General features: G+C 38.7%; 1 protein-coding gene across 1 annotated transcript in view; it reads left to right on the plus strand.

Annotated features, from left to right (window-relative positions):
- Positions 1-16,070, plus strand: part of kalrna (kalirin RhoGEF kinase a) — a 744,968-nt gene that overhangs the window by 302,613 nt on the left and 426,285 nt on the right. Inside the window, exons 2-3 of the mRNA XM_060827256.1 lie at positions 4,488-4,562; positions 7,228-7,342. Of these exons, the coding sequence (XP_060683239.1) occupies positions 4,488-4,562; positions 7,228-7,342 (190 nt within the window). The remainder of the gene's footprint in view (positions 1-4,487; positions 4,563-7,227; positions 7,343-16,070) is intronic.

Here is a 16,070-nt window from a genome sequence, read left to right on the forward strand (position 1 = left end):
TCAACAGCATTGTGGGTGTTTCTACACCACAAAGACTGTGTGGTCCAGGAAGACTGCTCTTCACCACCTTCTCAAGCGCTATTAGTGATGAGTCATATTCAATGCTTCCCTAGACAGAGAAGCCCACATAGTTTGATTTGGAGAAAGAAACAAAACAAAATGAAAACACTAATGGATCTAATTTCCCAGCATCCAAATGATGATGGACATTTTATATTGCAGCAACTGCTTTACCTACAGAAATAGGAGATTTTTACTGTGCAGAATGGCATTTGAACTTACTAGTGGTAAGAAGGTTAAACATTATAAAAAGTACACACATATTGTATGTTCGTGCATGTATGTATTAAGATAAATAATTTAGCTTTACTTTTCCTTGCAAAATCATATTAGAGAAAAGGAAAGCATTAGCAGCACATTACCCAAGCCATGGAAGAGATACCGAACACAGTTCCTTTTTTTTTGTTTTGAGAAAGAAAGCAACAAGTGATCAAACCCCCAAGGATATATCCAACTTTGGTTGACAACCTTAGTTTGTATTCATTTTCCATTGGCATTTAAAACAGCATATGATTGGGATAAAATCCTTCATAAAATGTGAATACCATTTGTGGGTTTAAAAGCCATTTGTGACTTTCTACCGATTTTCACAGATGCTTAAGGGATCCATTGCAAAACACTTACGCCAACATTCACAATTTGCTCAAAATATATCCTGAAGTGTTTTATCTCTGTGGACATATTTAAAATTCTCAGTTGACCTTATTGTAATCTTGGTGTAAGATGTTACAAGCCCCTTTTTTTTTCCCTGTCTTGTGACTTAAACAACTCAGCAGTTACAACAGTAATTGTTTATTTTGCAAATGAAAGAAACATTAATATCAGACCTTCAGTTGAAAAGCTCTATGGTGGCGCATAAGGTGAACTTTATAAACTAATGAAAAAGATCTGAGTATTTTCAAAGGAAAACATGTTATGGAAGTTTGGATGAATATACAAACAATCCAAGCCTCATTCATATGGTTCTTGGCAAGATTTGCTTCCCCATGAAGTATGTTACAGATTTGTAAGGCAATCATAAGCATGTTCTCGACCATTATTTTGAATATTCAAAGTTGGTGAATTATAAAGTTGCTTTTGAGTTGATTTGAACTCTGATGTCAATTTTAAATAAATAATACTTGGTATAATTGACAAATATATGATTTAACCATTTAATAGTTTTAGTATTGAAAGCCAAATTTACTTGTAGTTAATGAATTTGAACTGAAGATGAAACTTTGCCCTCCACAAGTCATTGACTAGGGCCTACATCCTTCAATAGAATTGCCAACATATTTATATTGAATTCTGGTGAGTGTGTGGAGGACACCCCACTGCACATAGGTTTCATACTGGCACTGAACCAGAGGCAGAAATATGTAAACCATTAGCAGATTTAGTTCTGTAAAAAAGTACAGCTATGGTGTACAATGTTAAAGTATCTTGCTAGAAATAATTGTTTGCTTATGGTGGAAGGCGTAATAGTGCAAAAGTGAATTACATGGAAATATTGAGTACATTTGATATTATAATTAAAAATGAAAATAAAATTTGCATTTAAGCAGCTTTCTTTCCTACAGCAACATACTGTTTATTGTGGATTGATTATGACACAGAATTTACTTTAGTGGTTTTAGAGTAAGTTATTACAAACTGTTTATTTCTGAGATTGTTGCTTTCTGAAATAGTGTGGAGGCAACAGCATTTATGCCATAGTTTGGGGGGAGGAGGGTGTGCATTGGGGGTAGTGAGTGTACGGTGCCAGTGAAGAAAAACTGTTGATAATTCAGTTTAAGTGATTGGAATGTGAGAATGGCAGAACAATGGTGTGTCTCCTGCCAGACTTGAAAGGATAGTAAGTGGCATAGGGAGGAAATGAGGACATGATAACAAGCTGAAAGAAATGGAAGAAATATTCACAATTTAAAGGTGTTGAACTCAACATTAAGTCTAGAAGGCTGTAAAGTGCCTAGTCTGAAGATGAGATGCGCTGTGCTTCACTGGAACACTGCAGCATACTGAGGACAGACTAGTGGGCATTTGTCTTTCCAGGTGAAGCAGCATTTCACCTGTACCTCCTCCAATCTTGTGTATTGTATTTGCTGCACCCATTGTGGCCTACTCTACATTCAAGAAACCAAATGCAGACTGAGTGACCGCTTTGCAGAACACCTGTGGTCTGTGCACAAGCAGGACCTCACCTTCCTGTAGCTGGTCATTTCAATTAAGTGTCCTGCTCGCATGCCCACATGTCTGTTCTGAGCATGCTGCAGTGTTTCAGTGAACCACAGCGCAAACTGGAGGAACAGCATCTCATCTTCAGACTAGGCACTTCGCAGCCCTTCTGGACTTAATATTGAGTTCAGTAGCTTTAAATTATGAACATTCCTTCTCTTTGTTTTAGACTGTTATCATGTCCTCCCCTCTTCTCCCCCATCCCCCATCCTTACAAATCTGGCATGAAACATACCATTGCTATGTCGTTCTCATATTCCGATCACTTAAGCTGAATGATCAACATCTTTTCTTCACCAGCACCCTACACCCACTACTCCCACCGGCGACCGCCCCCAAACTTAAACATAAATGCAGTATTTCAGCTCTGATGAAGGGTTTTCTAGACTTGAAACATTAGCTTGCTCTCTCTCCATGAATGCTGACTGACCCACTGTGATCTCCAGCATTTGTTGTCTTCAGTACAGATTTCAGCATATGCAGTAATTTATTCCTGCATTTGCTACCAAAGTAAATAACCTCACATTTATCCACATATTATTTCATCTGGGTACATTTGCCCACTCAGCCAACTTATCTAAATCACCCTCAAGCATTTTCTGCATCTTCTTCATAGTTCACAGTGCCAACCCAGCTTTATGTCATTTGCAAATTTGGAGTTAGTATATTTAGTTCCCTCATCTAAATCATTAATAAATATATAAATTATGAATATTGTGATCTAATAGCACTATTTATCAGTAGATTATTCTGGTATCCTAGCCAACAGACCTGTCACAGTCAGTATTTGCAAAATGACGAAATTTCTGTTTAGTCTCATTGTAAAATCTTTCTGTGTACGAAATTGCTGTTGTATATTTTCTCAATGGGTCACTACATTCAAAGTGATTCACTGTCCACAAAGTATCAGGAACTTTTGTGTGGTGTATGATGAATAATTGTATAAAAACTACTCTTTTATTTAAAGTTTGCATTTAAATTTTGAGGGAAAAATTCACAAGTTGTCAATTTTCTTACTTTGTTGAAGAATTATAGTCATGGAGTCATAGAGATGTACAACACAGAAATAGACCCTTCGGTCCAACTCATTCGTGCTGACCAGATATCCTAATCGAATCTAGTCCCATTTGCCAGCACTTGGCCCATATCCCTCTAAACCCTTCCTATTCAACTACCCATCCAGATGCCTTTTAAATGCTGTAATTGTACGAGCCTCCACCACTTCCTCTGGCAGCTCATTCCATACACGTACCACCCTCTGTGTGAAAAAGTTGCTACTTAGGTTCCTTTTACAATTTTTCCTCTCAGCCTGTGCTCTTTACTTCTGGACTCTCTCATCCCAGGAAAAATACCTTGTCTATTTATCCTATCCATGCCCCTCATGATTTTATAAACCAGTATAAGGTCACCCCTCAGCCTGCAACACTCTAGGGAAAACAGACCCAGCCTATTCAGCCTCTCCCTCTAGTTCAAACCCTCCAACCTTGGCAACATAATTGTAAATATTTTCTGAACCCTTTCAAGTTGACCAACATCCTTACGATGGGAAGGAGACCAAAATTGAATGCTCCTGCATGGTTTCTGCCTCTGTTTAGTTGGAAGTAGATAATTACTGTTGGTAAATTAAGGACTTCTTATGTAGCTACAAGTCTTTGCTTTAATAGAATTCATCTGACACAGAATAAACCTTGGTTAAGAGCTGCTCTGCAAAGCCCAGGAGACATGTCATCCGACTGGAAATGGAACGGACATAGTCTGCTGAAAGAGATGCTTGTGGAGTGTTCGCCAGCTGTTTATAGATTTTTTAATACAATTTATTTTCAGGATTGTTTGAGAACTGCTTTTCATCTTTTTGTTTTTGGGTTTTATTCCAACCATAAAAAAACACAAAAATGGCTCCTTATCAGACTTGGAAAAAATACATCCTGAAATCAATAGTTTTTAGCAAGGGAGTGCTCAAGGATCACCTTCCTGATACTATTAGGTGTTCACATCCAGCGGTATAAAATATCAGTCTCGTGAGTACTTTGGATGTCTGTTCAAGTATGGATTAATCTGTACTCAAAGTAGTCTATTAAACAGGAAGTCTGTGTGATGCATAAGGGGTTTAGTTCTTCCTGTTAATCAATTTTAACTGGAATAGTATTCATCTTCAGTGACTATATCTTGAAGATTTCCAAAGTAGATAATTACAAATGTTTGTTTTGCAGGACCTTTCAGAAATGATGGATTAAAAGTATCTGATGTGATGCCTATAATGAAGGAAAAAGTAGCCTTTGTTTCAGGTGAGTATAGATATACTAAATTAACAGTTTATACAGCTTAGACTTCAGAGAAATTGAAAATAAGCTTATCTAATAACTGAGCTCTTTCCCAGTGACTAGTTAAGCTGTACAGACCAGAAATGTCACAGGACTGATTTCAATGGGTGGTAGTCAGAGTGATAGAAATTGCATTGGTGCTGATGGAAGAAGCAAAATCTTCCAGGATTCTCTTGCCACATTGCTGCCTAGCAAGCTCTGCCAAAAATGTAAACATCAGTTAATGTCGGCATTAGCCTCAATTATGATGCTTTCCATAATTGAATAAAAAGTTCAGTTGCTTCTAATATTATTTCTCCACTTTTTGTGAATGAAAAAAGATAAAGAGGTGTTTACCATTAACATTGTATTCTAAACTGTACTGTCCCGTACAGAGCTTATTAGGCTTTGCTCAGAATCAAACCCATTATCCTCAGTGTTTCCAGCTACACCTTCTTGATAAAATCACAGCATTGTTAGCTCCTTCTAGAGAGTAGTAACTCACCTCAAAGGAGTAGGGCAGAAAATCCATTTCTATTTGGAATAGCTGATATGGCCATTTTGTGTTAGTAATAATAAAATACCACCCAAGTTTGCTGTGTTTTCCAAACATTGATCTATAATAAATTCAACTTTATTAAGGAGGATCCAGCTGTTTCAGCCTGAGAGAAGAACACCCACAAAGGGCAATATTTATAATTTCCAACAAACCCCCATCTGGTGCCTGAATTTCAAAGAAATTCCACTGACCACTTCAGGGTGGCCAAGCTTAAGAGAGACACTATAACCTTGCAATAATGCATTGAAAGAACAATACTTTTAAGTTTATAACTTTACTTTCATTTTATCAACTACCAGCTGCAAATCACTAGCTATGTCTGATTTTATTCTTACATCGGATTGGGACTTCACTTGCAACGCTGGTATATGTTGCCCTTTCCTAATTGCCATGGGCTGACAGGCCATCTAGGCCATTTCAGAGGGTGGATAAGAGACAACCCCATTGCTGTGGGGCTGAAAGTCCCTAAAGGATATCAGAGAACCAGATGGGATTTTTATGACAATTGGTAATGGTGCCGTGGCATCCGCCAGCAATCCCAGAAATTCTTGCCATGGTAACAGTGGAAAATGCTAGGATTAAAATGGTATTTTAAAAATTTAAAAGGGCACCAACCAGAGGGATGGTAGTCTTAAACACTACGTCAGTTGTCATTTTGATCAAAATTATGCCATCAGTGACTGTTTTAGAGCAAGTTGGGGAAATGCCTGCATAAAACAGTAGTAGAATAACCCCTAAAAGGGAACTATAGAAGAAATCTGCATGTTATTATGCGACAAGTTGCAATTGTCAGCAATGGAGAACAATGATGGCAGGGCAAACTGGTCGTGAGCTTTGTTAGCTGAAGGCCTTTCTTAAAATGTGCCTGACAACTGACACAACTAAGCTATTCATAAGCAGATAAGGAATAGGAAAATAGAAGCAGGAGTAAATCATGTGGCCTTTGGGGCCTATTTTGCCAAATCCAATGATGGCCAAACTTTTTATTTTTCATCCTCCACCAGTATCCCTTGGTTTATTGAGAGACAAAAAAAAAATCTGTCTGTCTCAAGCTGATGTTTGGTCACAGATGGAACATTCACAACAGTTTGGGGTACAGAATTCCGAAGATTCACAACTCTTTAAATGAATGAGTTTCTCCTTGTAACTGTCCTAAATGATCAACCCCTTGTCCTTAGACTGTTTTGAATGTACAACACAGCAGTATGTTCAACACACAGTCTTTTATTGATGATAAAGGAAAAAGTACAATGTGTGTGTCTTATGGAAGAGGTCACATGACTACAACAGATGAGGAGGGACATTTATGCATGGTTGCATTTCATTTCAAACAAGACCGGTGCTTTTTGTGTTCCAGAAGTCCCAGTACGTGGAAGCACCCTAAAAGCATCAACCATGTCAAGCCCATTTAGAATCTGAATGCTTCAATAAGATCACCTCTCATTCTTCTGAAGTCCAGAAAATATAAACCCAAGTTAAACAGCCTCTCATCATAGAATAAGGAGCCAATTTACTAAAGTTTTGTTGTGCTGCCTCCAATGCTAGTATTTCTTTCTTTAATTTGTAGACCACAACTTCAAATCTTCACACAGATTTGAAGTTGTGGTCTCACCAAAGCCCTGCACAGTTGTAGCAAGGCTTTCTTAGATTTGTACTGGCAAAATGGCTAACATACCGTCTGCTTGCTATACCAACAAGCAAACTTTGTGTTCCTTGCGTAAATACATCCAAGAAGTGTTGAACATTAACAATTCAAAGTTTCATGCCTTTTAGAAAATATTCTGCTTTTCTGTTCATATTAGCAAAGAAGTGAATTCATAAGGGAATGACATTACTGAGGATGTGGGATGAAGTATTTTACCTGGATTTGCAGTTAGGAGGGCTAGGTTTCAGCTGGCAGGAGCCTCAGCACTCTTACAGAATCTGTTCAGCCTGATATCTTTGCAGAGCTGAGAAACTGGGGAGGCATTGTTTCTGAATTCCAGTACACACAAGAAAACATGCAATGAATTTAAACAAAATCTTCATCAGTTGTATATCCATACTGAATTAATTTAAAGGCTTACATCAATACATATAATTTCATTGCAGGAGGACGTGATAAAAGAGGTGGTCCAATCTTAACGTTCCCAGCTCGGAGTAATCATGATAGAATAAAACAAGAGGATCTCCGGCAACTTGTCACATACTTAGCAAGTGTGCCCAGGTAAAGAACCAACTTTGTGTTTAAAACATTTTAGGGACAAACTTATTATGAGAATTTTGTTCTTAGAAGTACAAAATTTTTTGTGTTAAATATTATTTAAATATAGGTAAAATTCAATATGTATTTTTCATACTTAACTGGAACTAGCAACATAGATAAAAGCTCATGGTTTTGAGGTAGTATTAGCGTGAATAGAAAATTGGCTAACTAACAGAAATAGATAAATGGATCACTTTCGAGTTAGCAAACAATACATAGTTAGCCACTGCACAGATCAGTGTTGGGGTCTCAACTATATTAACTTTGATGAAGGGAGCCACATATATTCTGGCCAGATTTGCTGGTAGTAGAAAGGTAGACAAGAAAGCAGGTTTTGAGAAGGAGGATTCAAAGAGTCTGCAATGAGAACATTAAAAAAGTGGAAAAAATTTGTAAAATTCAATGTGGGGTTATTTTGTAAGAATCATACAAAAGCAGCATATTTATTTAAATGGAGGGCGACTGCAGAATACTGATTGAAGGGATTTGGATACCCTTGCATATGAAGCACAAGACATTAGCATACAGACACAACAAGCAATTAAGAAAGCAAATGGACTGCTGGTCTTTATTGCAACAATGACAGAGTACAAAAATCAGTAACCTTTGATACAACTGTCCAGGGTGCTAGTGAGACTGCATCTAGATAGAACTTGCTTATTAAAGGAGTCAGTTCAGAGAAAGTACACTTGTTTGATTTCTGGTACCAATGGGTTTTTCCTGTGAGCAAAGTTTGGTTCTTTCCTCATTCAAGTTTATCAGTAAAGGAGTGATTGTAATGAAAGTTGTAAGATTCTGAGGGCTTTTATAGCACACATGCTAAGAGAATGTTTTCCCGACAGTACGATTTTTTTAGATCAGTTGTGAAATCAAGGGCGATGAGGGGGCCGGGCCGGAAAGTGGAATTTGGCTAAAATCAAATCAGCCATGATCTTTTTGGATGGAAGAATAGGTTTGAAGGGAGAGGTAGCTAACTTTTATTCATTTTTCCCATGTTGTTATGAGCCGATGTTATCCATGTGATGTTATCCATGGTTTCATAGCCTGCTGATGTTCACTGCTTGGTTTTACTAATTAATAAGGTCACTTGAACAACGTATCAGAGACCATGCTTTATAACAAACTCAAGAAAAATGCTTAAATTAAGGACAAGTACAAGAAAAAATGAGAAAGTGTGGCAGAGAGTGGCAAAAAATTGTGACATAAAACCGGGGAAAATCTTATCTGGTTGTATTTTTTTGTTCAGGACTTCAAGTACTGCAGGCAATATTATTGATTAAAGATGATGCCTAATTCATCATCCTGACAGAAGTAACTTGATCCTTACCATTCAAACTGGTAGTCATTAATTAAACATCTCCCATCAATTACAGTTGTACTCTACAACAGTTCATTTCTCTGTGACCTGCTATGTGAAGGTATGAGATAAAACTAAGCCTGTAGTGTCTAGCAGTAGAACAGCAGGATTTATACTGATCAATCATCATTTGTGTTGTTCTGGAAACACTGAAGGTAACATTTACTTCTTTTGAAGTTTGACATGTAGATTACAGATCATTAAGTCAATGATTTGCAGGTGATGTCAGAAATACTGGTACCTGACTATGATATGATATACTGTGTAATAGTGTCACACAATATCATGTTATAACTGGAGTGAAACTATCCCCATTGGTGGAGAGGTCGTGAATCAAAGGAATCAATGCTTTTTTATTCATAGAATTCCTGCAGTGGGGAAACAGGCTATTTGGCCCACACTGACCCTCCGAAGAGTATCCTACACAGACCCATTCACCTACCCTATTGCTGTACATTTCCCCTGACTAACGCACCTAACCTACATATCCGTGAACAATGTGAACAATTCAGCATGGCCAATTCACCTAATCTTTACAGCTTTGGACTGTGGGAGGAAACTGGAGCATCCGGAGGAAACCCATGCAGGCACGTGGAGAATGTGCAAACTCCACACAGCCTGTCACCTGGATCCTAGCACTGTGAGGCAGCAGTGCTAACCACTGAGCCACTGTGCCACCCAGCTGACATGAAGAAAATCCTTTTACATGCTAAGCAGTTAGGATGTGGCATACACTGCTTGAGAGTGTGGCAGAGATTAATTCATTTATGGTTTTATAAGGGAATTCGATGGTGAACTGAAGAGAAACAAATTTGAAGAAAATGGCAGAGGGATATCCCAGATTGAATTGATCACGCTTACACAGACACACAGGGCTGAATAGCCTCCTTCTGTACTGTGACTGGTCTATAATTGTATAATTGTTGAATGTCATTTCAGTCCAGTTTTATTTAGAATTAACTTATTGCAATCACACATTTGCAGAACAAGAACAGATTTTCATTGTTACAGTATACACCATTATGCATTTTAATTTCTCATTTATTGAAGAAGTCAGACTTTCTTCATGTTGATGATTAAAAGAATAGCTGTCAGTAGAAAGTTGCAATATGTGTTTCTGTTCAGTATTGTTGTTGCGGAGCAGTTGGAGACTCTGGTCACTGACAAACAGCTACTGTGTACGTGAGTTTTATAATATAGTTTACTGGAAGAATGGGGACTTTATTTAAAGGACGTCTATGGCTCTAGTGACTCTTTGATTCAAACAGCATAAACCTGAAACTTGCAAGCATAAAATCACAAGGAGGAATATCCTTTATTTCAGATTTCCAGTATCTGCAATATTTTGCTGTTATTTGAGTCTTTAATCTGTTTTCAGCAGCCATGGTATCCTGAACAAGCTTTTTGAAATATTGCCAATTGTACATTCCACACAACTGTATCGAGTTCTTTCTCATTTATAGGACATTTATCCAAGAAAATATTCAGATCTGATTTTCATTGTATGTTGGATTGTAATTGGAAGCAGGGATGCTCTCTCATAATAATAATAAGAACAATACATTTCAACAGCACGATAACCAAAGGCATTCAGCCATAGTCATGGGGAAAGGGCTACCTGCTGAGCTTCATTCTTTGAGTGGTGGTATTTTCTCTGAATGAGATGTTAATTTCAAAAAAGTATGATTTCTACCATTTATTTGTGTTAGTACTTTGAATCAAGAAATGCATTTTCACCTTTATGTAGCTTGATGCTGTTGCATATGCATAACACATAGCATATTAATAGTTGTAACAAAATCATCATTATGCCAATGAATATTGAAGTCAGAATATATTAGGCACATTATTTTAAAAAGTTCCCATTACTGATGATAGAAATGCACCACTGTTGAAAATAAAGTTCTAAATTATGCTTAATTTTCCTTGAAAGCAGCTTTGAAAATGTTCAATAATGGAGGGAGAAATCTGTTCTGAAGGTTGCTGACTGATCTTTCAACTTTGGTTGGGGTAGAACCTGCCAGTCTCAGAATGAACGCTAGTTATACACACCCACTGTTCTTTGCATTGATGTCAAAGCATTTTTACCTAATATAAGGTACAAAGTATCACACTGGAGATTACATCACTCACAAAATGGGAAGAATGATTTGCACACCAATCCAAGTGATCTTTTGCAGTGTGACTATTTATAATCTGAGATTCAGACTCCACCTTAAATTATGGGAATAAGGACATTTGATTGCCTGAGAACAAGTTCTGTTGAGGCTTCTCCAGGGCATATAGGGTGGAAATCCCAGGTAACAAGTTCAGATGCAATCCCTTATAGGTTGGAAATGTTTTTAAGCATATTTTTAGGGCTCCAGTTTGGTTTTTGGGGGCACTTGTTTTGGTCTCGCTATCTCATTTATCAGGTGATGCAGTCATGTTTTAGCAATACCTTGTGTGTTTGTGTTGACATATTGAGTATTTGAATTCACACTTAAGTAGAATTCAAAGAATTGATTGATATCCTCAATAATTATAAACCTTGTTTTAAACGTAATGCCACAACACACAAGGGAAACATTATTTAAACAGTATTTGAATTGTCAGAAGACAATAGGCATAAGTTAACAAAAAAAGTATTTTTTTCAGAATAACTAAAAAAACTTCTACACACAAAAAGCCATTACCCAAAACATACCTTCCACATCTTTGGGTTGTGGTGAGGATGGCGGGGAGGAGAAGGTCAATAGATACATGCTATACAATTTGCATCTCGGGAAACAGAAAAGATTATGGGATAAGGGTGAAGTGGGAAGGAAGGAAGATTATATACAAACACTCATCTTCAGTGGTTTCAGCCTTGCTCATTTCACGGCTTCAGTCTTGGTCACAACAATGTAGTTTGCTTTTCAACTCTTCCTCATTTACAGTTTTAATGGAGAAGCGGGGAAGGATGGAAAAAGCAAGAGTGAGGCAGAATTTGTGATACTTATCTGTAAAGCACTACTGCATCTCCTACAAATTCTTTGAAGAGGTGACAAGTAGGTTAGACCAGGGAAACCCAGTGGATGTGGTCTATCTAGACTTCCAAAAGGCCTTTGATAATGTGCCACTCGGGAAGCTGCTGAGCAAGGTGAGGGCCCATGGTATTTGAGGTGAGCTACTGGTATGGATTGAGGATTGGCTGTCTGACAGAAGGCAGAGAGTTGGGATTAAAGGTTCTTTTTCGGAATGGCAGCCGGTGACAAGCGGTGTCCTACAGGGTTCAGTGTTGGGGCCGCAGCTGTTCACATTATATATTAATGATCTGGATGAAGGGACTAGGGGCATTCTAGCGAAGTTTGCAGATGATACGAAGTTAGGTGGACAGGCAGGTAGTACTGAGGAAGTGGGGAGGCTGCAGAAGGATCTAGACAGTTTGGGAGAGTGGTCCAGGAAATGGCTGATGGAATTCAACGTGAGCAAATACAAGGTCTTGCACTTTGGAAAAAAGAATAAAAGCATAGACTACTTTCTAAACGGTGAGAAAATTCATAAAGCCAAAGTACAAAGGGATCTGGGAGTGCTAGTCGAGGATTCTCTAAAGGTAAACATGCAGGTTGAGTCCGTGATTAAGAAAGCGAATGCAATGTTATCATTTATCTCAAGAGGGTTGGAATATAAAAGCACCGTTGTGCTACTGAGACTTTATAAAGCTCTGGTTAGGCCCCATTTGGAGTACTGTGTCCAGTTTTGGTCCCCACACCTCAGGAAGGACATACTGGCACTGGAACGTGTCCAGCGGAGATTCACACGGGTGATCCCTGGAATGGTAGGTCTAACATACGAGGAATGGCTGAGGATCCTGGGATTGTATTCATTGGAGTTTAGAAGATTAAGGGGAGATCTAATAGAAATGTACAAGATAATACATGGCTTGGAAAGGGTGGACGCTATGAAATTGTTTCCGTTAGGCGAGGGGACTAGGACCCGTGGACACAGCCTTAGAATTAGAAGAGGTAAATTCAGAACAGAAATGCGGATTCATTTCTTCAGCCAGAGAGTGGTGGGCCTGTGGAATTCATTGCCGCAGAGTGCAGTGGAGACCGGGACACTGAATGTCTTCAAGGCAGAGATTGATAAATTCTTGATGTCACAAGGAATTAAGGGCTACGGGGAGAATGCGGGTAAGTGGAGTTGAAATGCCCATCAGCCATGATTGAATGGCGGAGTGACTTGATGGGCTGAATGGCCTTATTTCCACTCCTATGTCTTATGGTCTTATGGTCTTAAATAGTAGAGGCTATTATAGGGAACCTATACATGTAGGGTCAGACAGTTCAGGAGCAATGTTTGGAAGCATTTTCACACACAAACGTTGGTAGATGTTTAGAAATCTCTTCCAGAAACAACATTGCTAGGTTAGTTGTTAAATTTAAATCTGAGGTAGACACATTTTTATCAAGCATAGGTTTTAATGGATTTGGACCAAAGGCAGATAAGGAAGTCCACAGATCAGCCATGATCTCGCTGAATGGTAAAACAAGCTTGATGGGCTGAATGGCCCACTCATGTCCCTATGTTACTATCCCTTACCTCACCCAAAAATAAAATCATTATCTGGATTTATGCTTTAATACACCTATTATTAATGACAAGAAGCTTGTCATGATGCTATACTTCCCAGTATATATGTATTTGCCCTTTGATTCAGTGCATAGCCTCAAGCAAGCTTTTCAGGAAATGATTTGCTGCTGTTGTACTCAGGGTTCATGGCACTGTGGTGACGCTCCTTTCATGGCTGCTCACTCTTTGAACTGAGTGATTACTGGCTGCACATCTGGAGTTTGTGCCTGGCAGGCAGCTGGGTATCAGCTCCTTAATGCACCTCTGTGAAGTTAGGAATGGTAAGGCTATTGCCTGGCAAGTGCTGCTTTCTAGTGAAAGGCAGCCATCTGCAAGTAACCCCTAGCTGTCACTGTTTCACAGGACCTTGGATCTGCGTGTGCCTCTAATAGCTGCTGCTAAGATCTTCAAAAACTTTGAAATTTCAGCCTCCAGGACTAAAGGCTTGAATGGAAGTTGATACTTTTGTGACGGAGAGGACTGAGCCATTACATGCTGTTCTAAAGACACCAACAAAAATAGCTTCTCTGATTCAACATTGAGTCACTCATTTAACTTCCCTTTTCATTTTTTTATCCTTAGTGTCACTGTCTTGTATCTTTTAGAACAACTTCTCCAGGTTGTCACTCAACAGCCCACCTTTTCAACCTTTCCTGATATAACATTCATTTCCTCTAAAACCCCATAATTGTCTTGGAAACTAGAAGTGAAATGGATGCCCCTTAGTTCCAAAAGACTATTTTTTGAAACAGAGTATAGTACAGATGAATGTGGTCATGGGTTTAGAAGATGCTGACTAAATATATTTGGTGAAATTCTACAGTGCTACTGAGCAGTGGTGGTGTGGAATGAATGTTTGTGGATGTGGTTTCATTCAAGCAGGCTAACTTGTGCTGGATGATATCAGGATTCTTGAATGTTGAGCAGGTGTTTGCTTGATTGCACTGTCGATGATACATTTTATCACTTTGCTGATGATTGAGAGTTGACAGATGGAGCGGCAATTGGCCAAGTTGGATTTGTCCTGCTTTGTGTGTAGAGGAAATACCTGAGTGATTTTCCACATTAGCAGGTAGATGCCAATGTTAGAGTTATACTGGAACAGCTAAGCTTGGGATATGGCAAGTTCAATGGCACCTCTCTAGCTGGTAATACCTGGCTGTTCTCTCTGAAACGAAGCCCGCATTTAGGAAGAAGAAATGATTCCACAATTTTATACTGTTTGTTCTAAATTCCATCAGAACTGAGGGAGGGTATGAGATATGTCTAAGGATGGATTTGGGTCAGGGTGACATCACCTTTCCTGAATCCATCTAACATGCACCACTATCGAAGATGACAAATCAAAACAGCCACTGAGGAACTTATAGCAAGAGTATTGAGAGTAAATTAATGTTTTCTTATGCCATTATGTTTTGTTTTGGATTAAAGACTTTTTTTGTGTGGAAAATTTCCATAAAATATCTGAGAAGTTTGCAGTCTTGTTTCCCCAGGGAGAATTCCTCTGCTAATCATGTTGGATGATGAATGAGAGAGGGCACCAGTTAAGAAGCTCAGAAACTAGGCTTATATCTAAGCATCACAAGGCATCCTAAACCTCCTGTTCCTCTGATTACAAGAGAGTAGAAACACAAAAAATCCAAAATCTTCCTTGAGCTTTTGTGTAAGGAGGTAATAGTTTACCACAGAAACCCTGGAAGAATATTGCATTATCTTACAGAGAGCATTTCAGAGTTTGTGAAGAAACAGGAGGTGGTCATTACTGCACAGAGTTTGTCTGACGCTAGCTAATTCCAAGAGAAATGTGTGAGCTCTGGCAGGTCAGTCAGTTTGCTTCAATAAAGACACATCATTAATGACTTGTTTGCTTGAGAAACTAGGTTCATTACACTTGACACTAAAAAAGACAATTGAACAAACAGGCCATTAATTTTGGTCAAATAACAGTATCTGGAAGACTGCTTAGAGTTGCATTCAAGTGCCTATCAGTCACAACTGTAAAGTAAATGATTTTGTCAAGTGAAAAGGTCTTCACTCTGTTAACATCCAATTAGTGTGTAATTGCATCTTAATACCCACAATGTAGGGAACTGCCATGATTCATTTGTCCTTTAGCAATCTTGTGTCTTTATTGTGTTTCAGAATCAAGGAGTAAAGTAGTTTGTTTTGGAAACAAGGCATATCCACGTCTCTTCTAGTTTCTAAAACTACTGCAGAGAACCACCACTGAAACTTAACGATGCAAGATTCTTAACATTGAGCACAGCTCTAGTATGTTGAAAGGAATGCCCAGATATCTAAATAGGTCTGGAGGCTCTTTCAGTATGCTCCCAGTATTGTCTTGCATGTTATGGTGCCATGCCCTCTGTAATTCCAATCCTCAGAAAGTCATGTATGTTGACAATATGTAAGAGAGGTTCAAGTCAGAACCTGAGCCAAGATATCAGTTGTGCACACAATAAAGCAGGTGTCAATTGCTGGGAGAAAGTTGCAAGAAAACCCCTTAGTTGGCTAATGAAAAGAAATGCATGAGCTTCATACATTTGATATCATCGTATCATCCGTCGTCATTCCCGCCACCTCCAAATGGACCCCACCACCAGGGATATATTTCCCTCCCTCTCCTATCAACGTTCCGAAAAGACGACTCCCTCGTCAGGTCCACACCCCCACCAACCCAACCTCCACTCCCGGCACCTTCCCCTGCAACCGCAAGAAATGCAAAACTTACGCCCACAC

Source organism: Hemiscyllium ocellatum, chromosome 7, assembly GCF_020745735.1.
Source record: "Hemiscyllium ocellatum isolate sHemOce1 chromosome 7, sHemOce1.pat.X.cur, whole genome shotgun sequence".
Lineage (NCBI taxonomy): Eukaryota > Metazoa > Chordata > Chondrichthyes > Orectolobiformes > Hemiscylliidae > Hemiscyllium > Hemiscyllium ocellatum.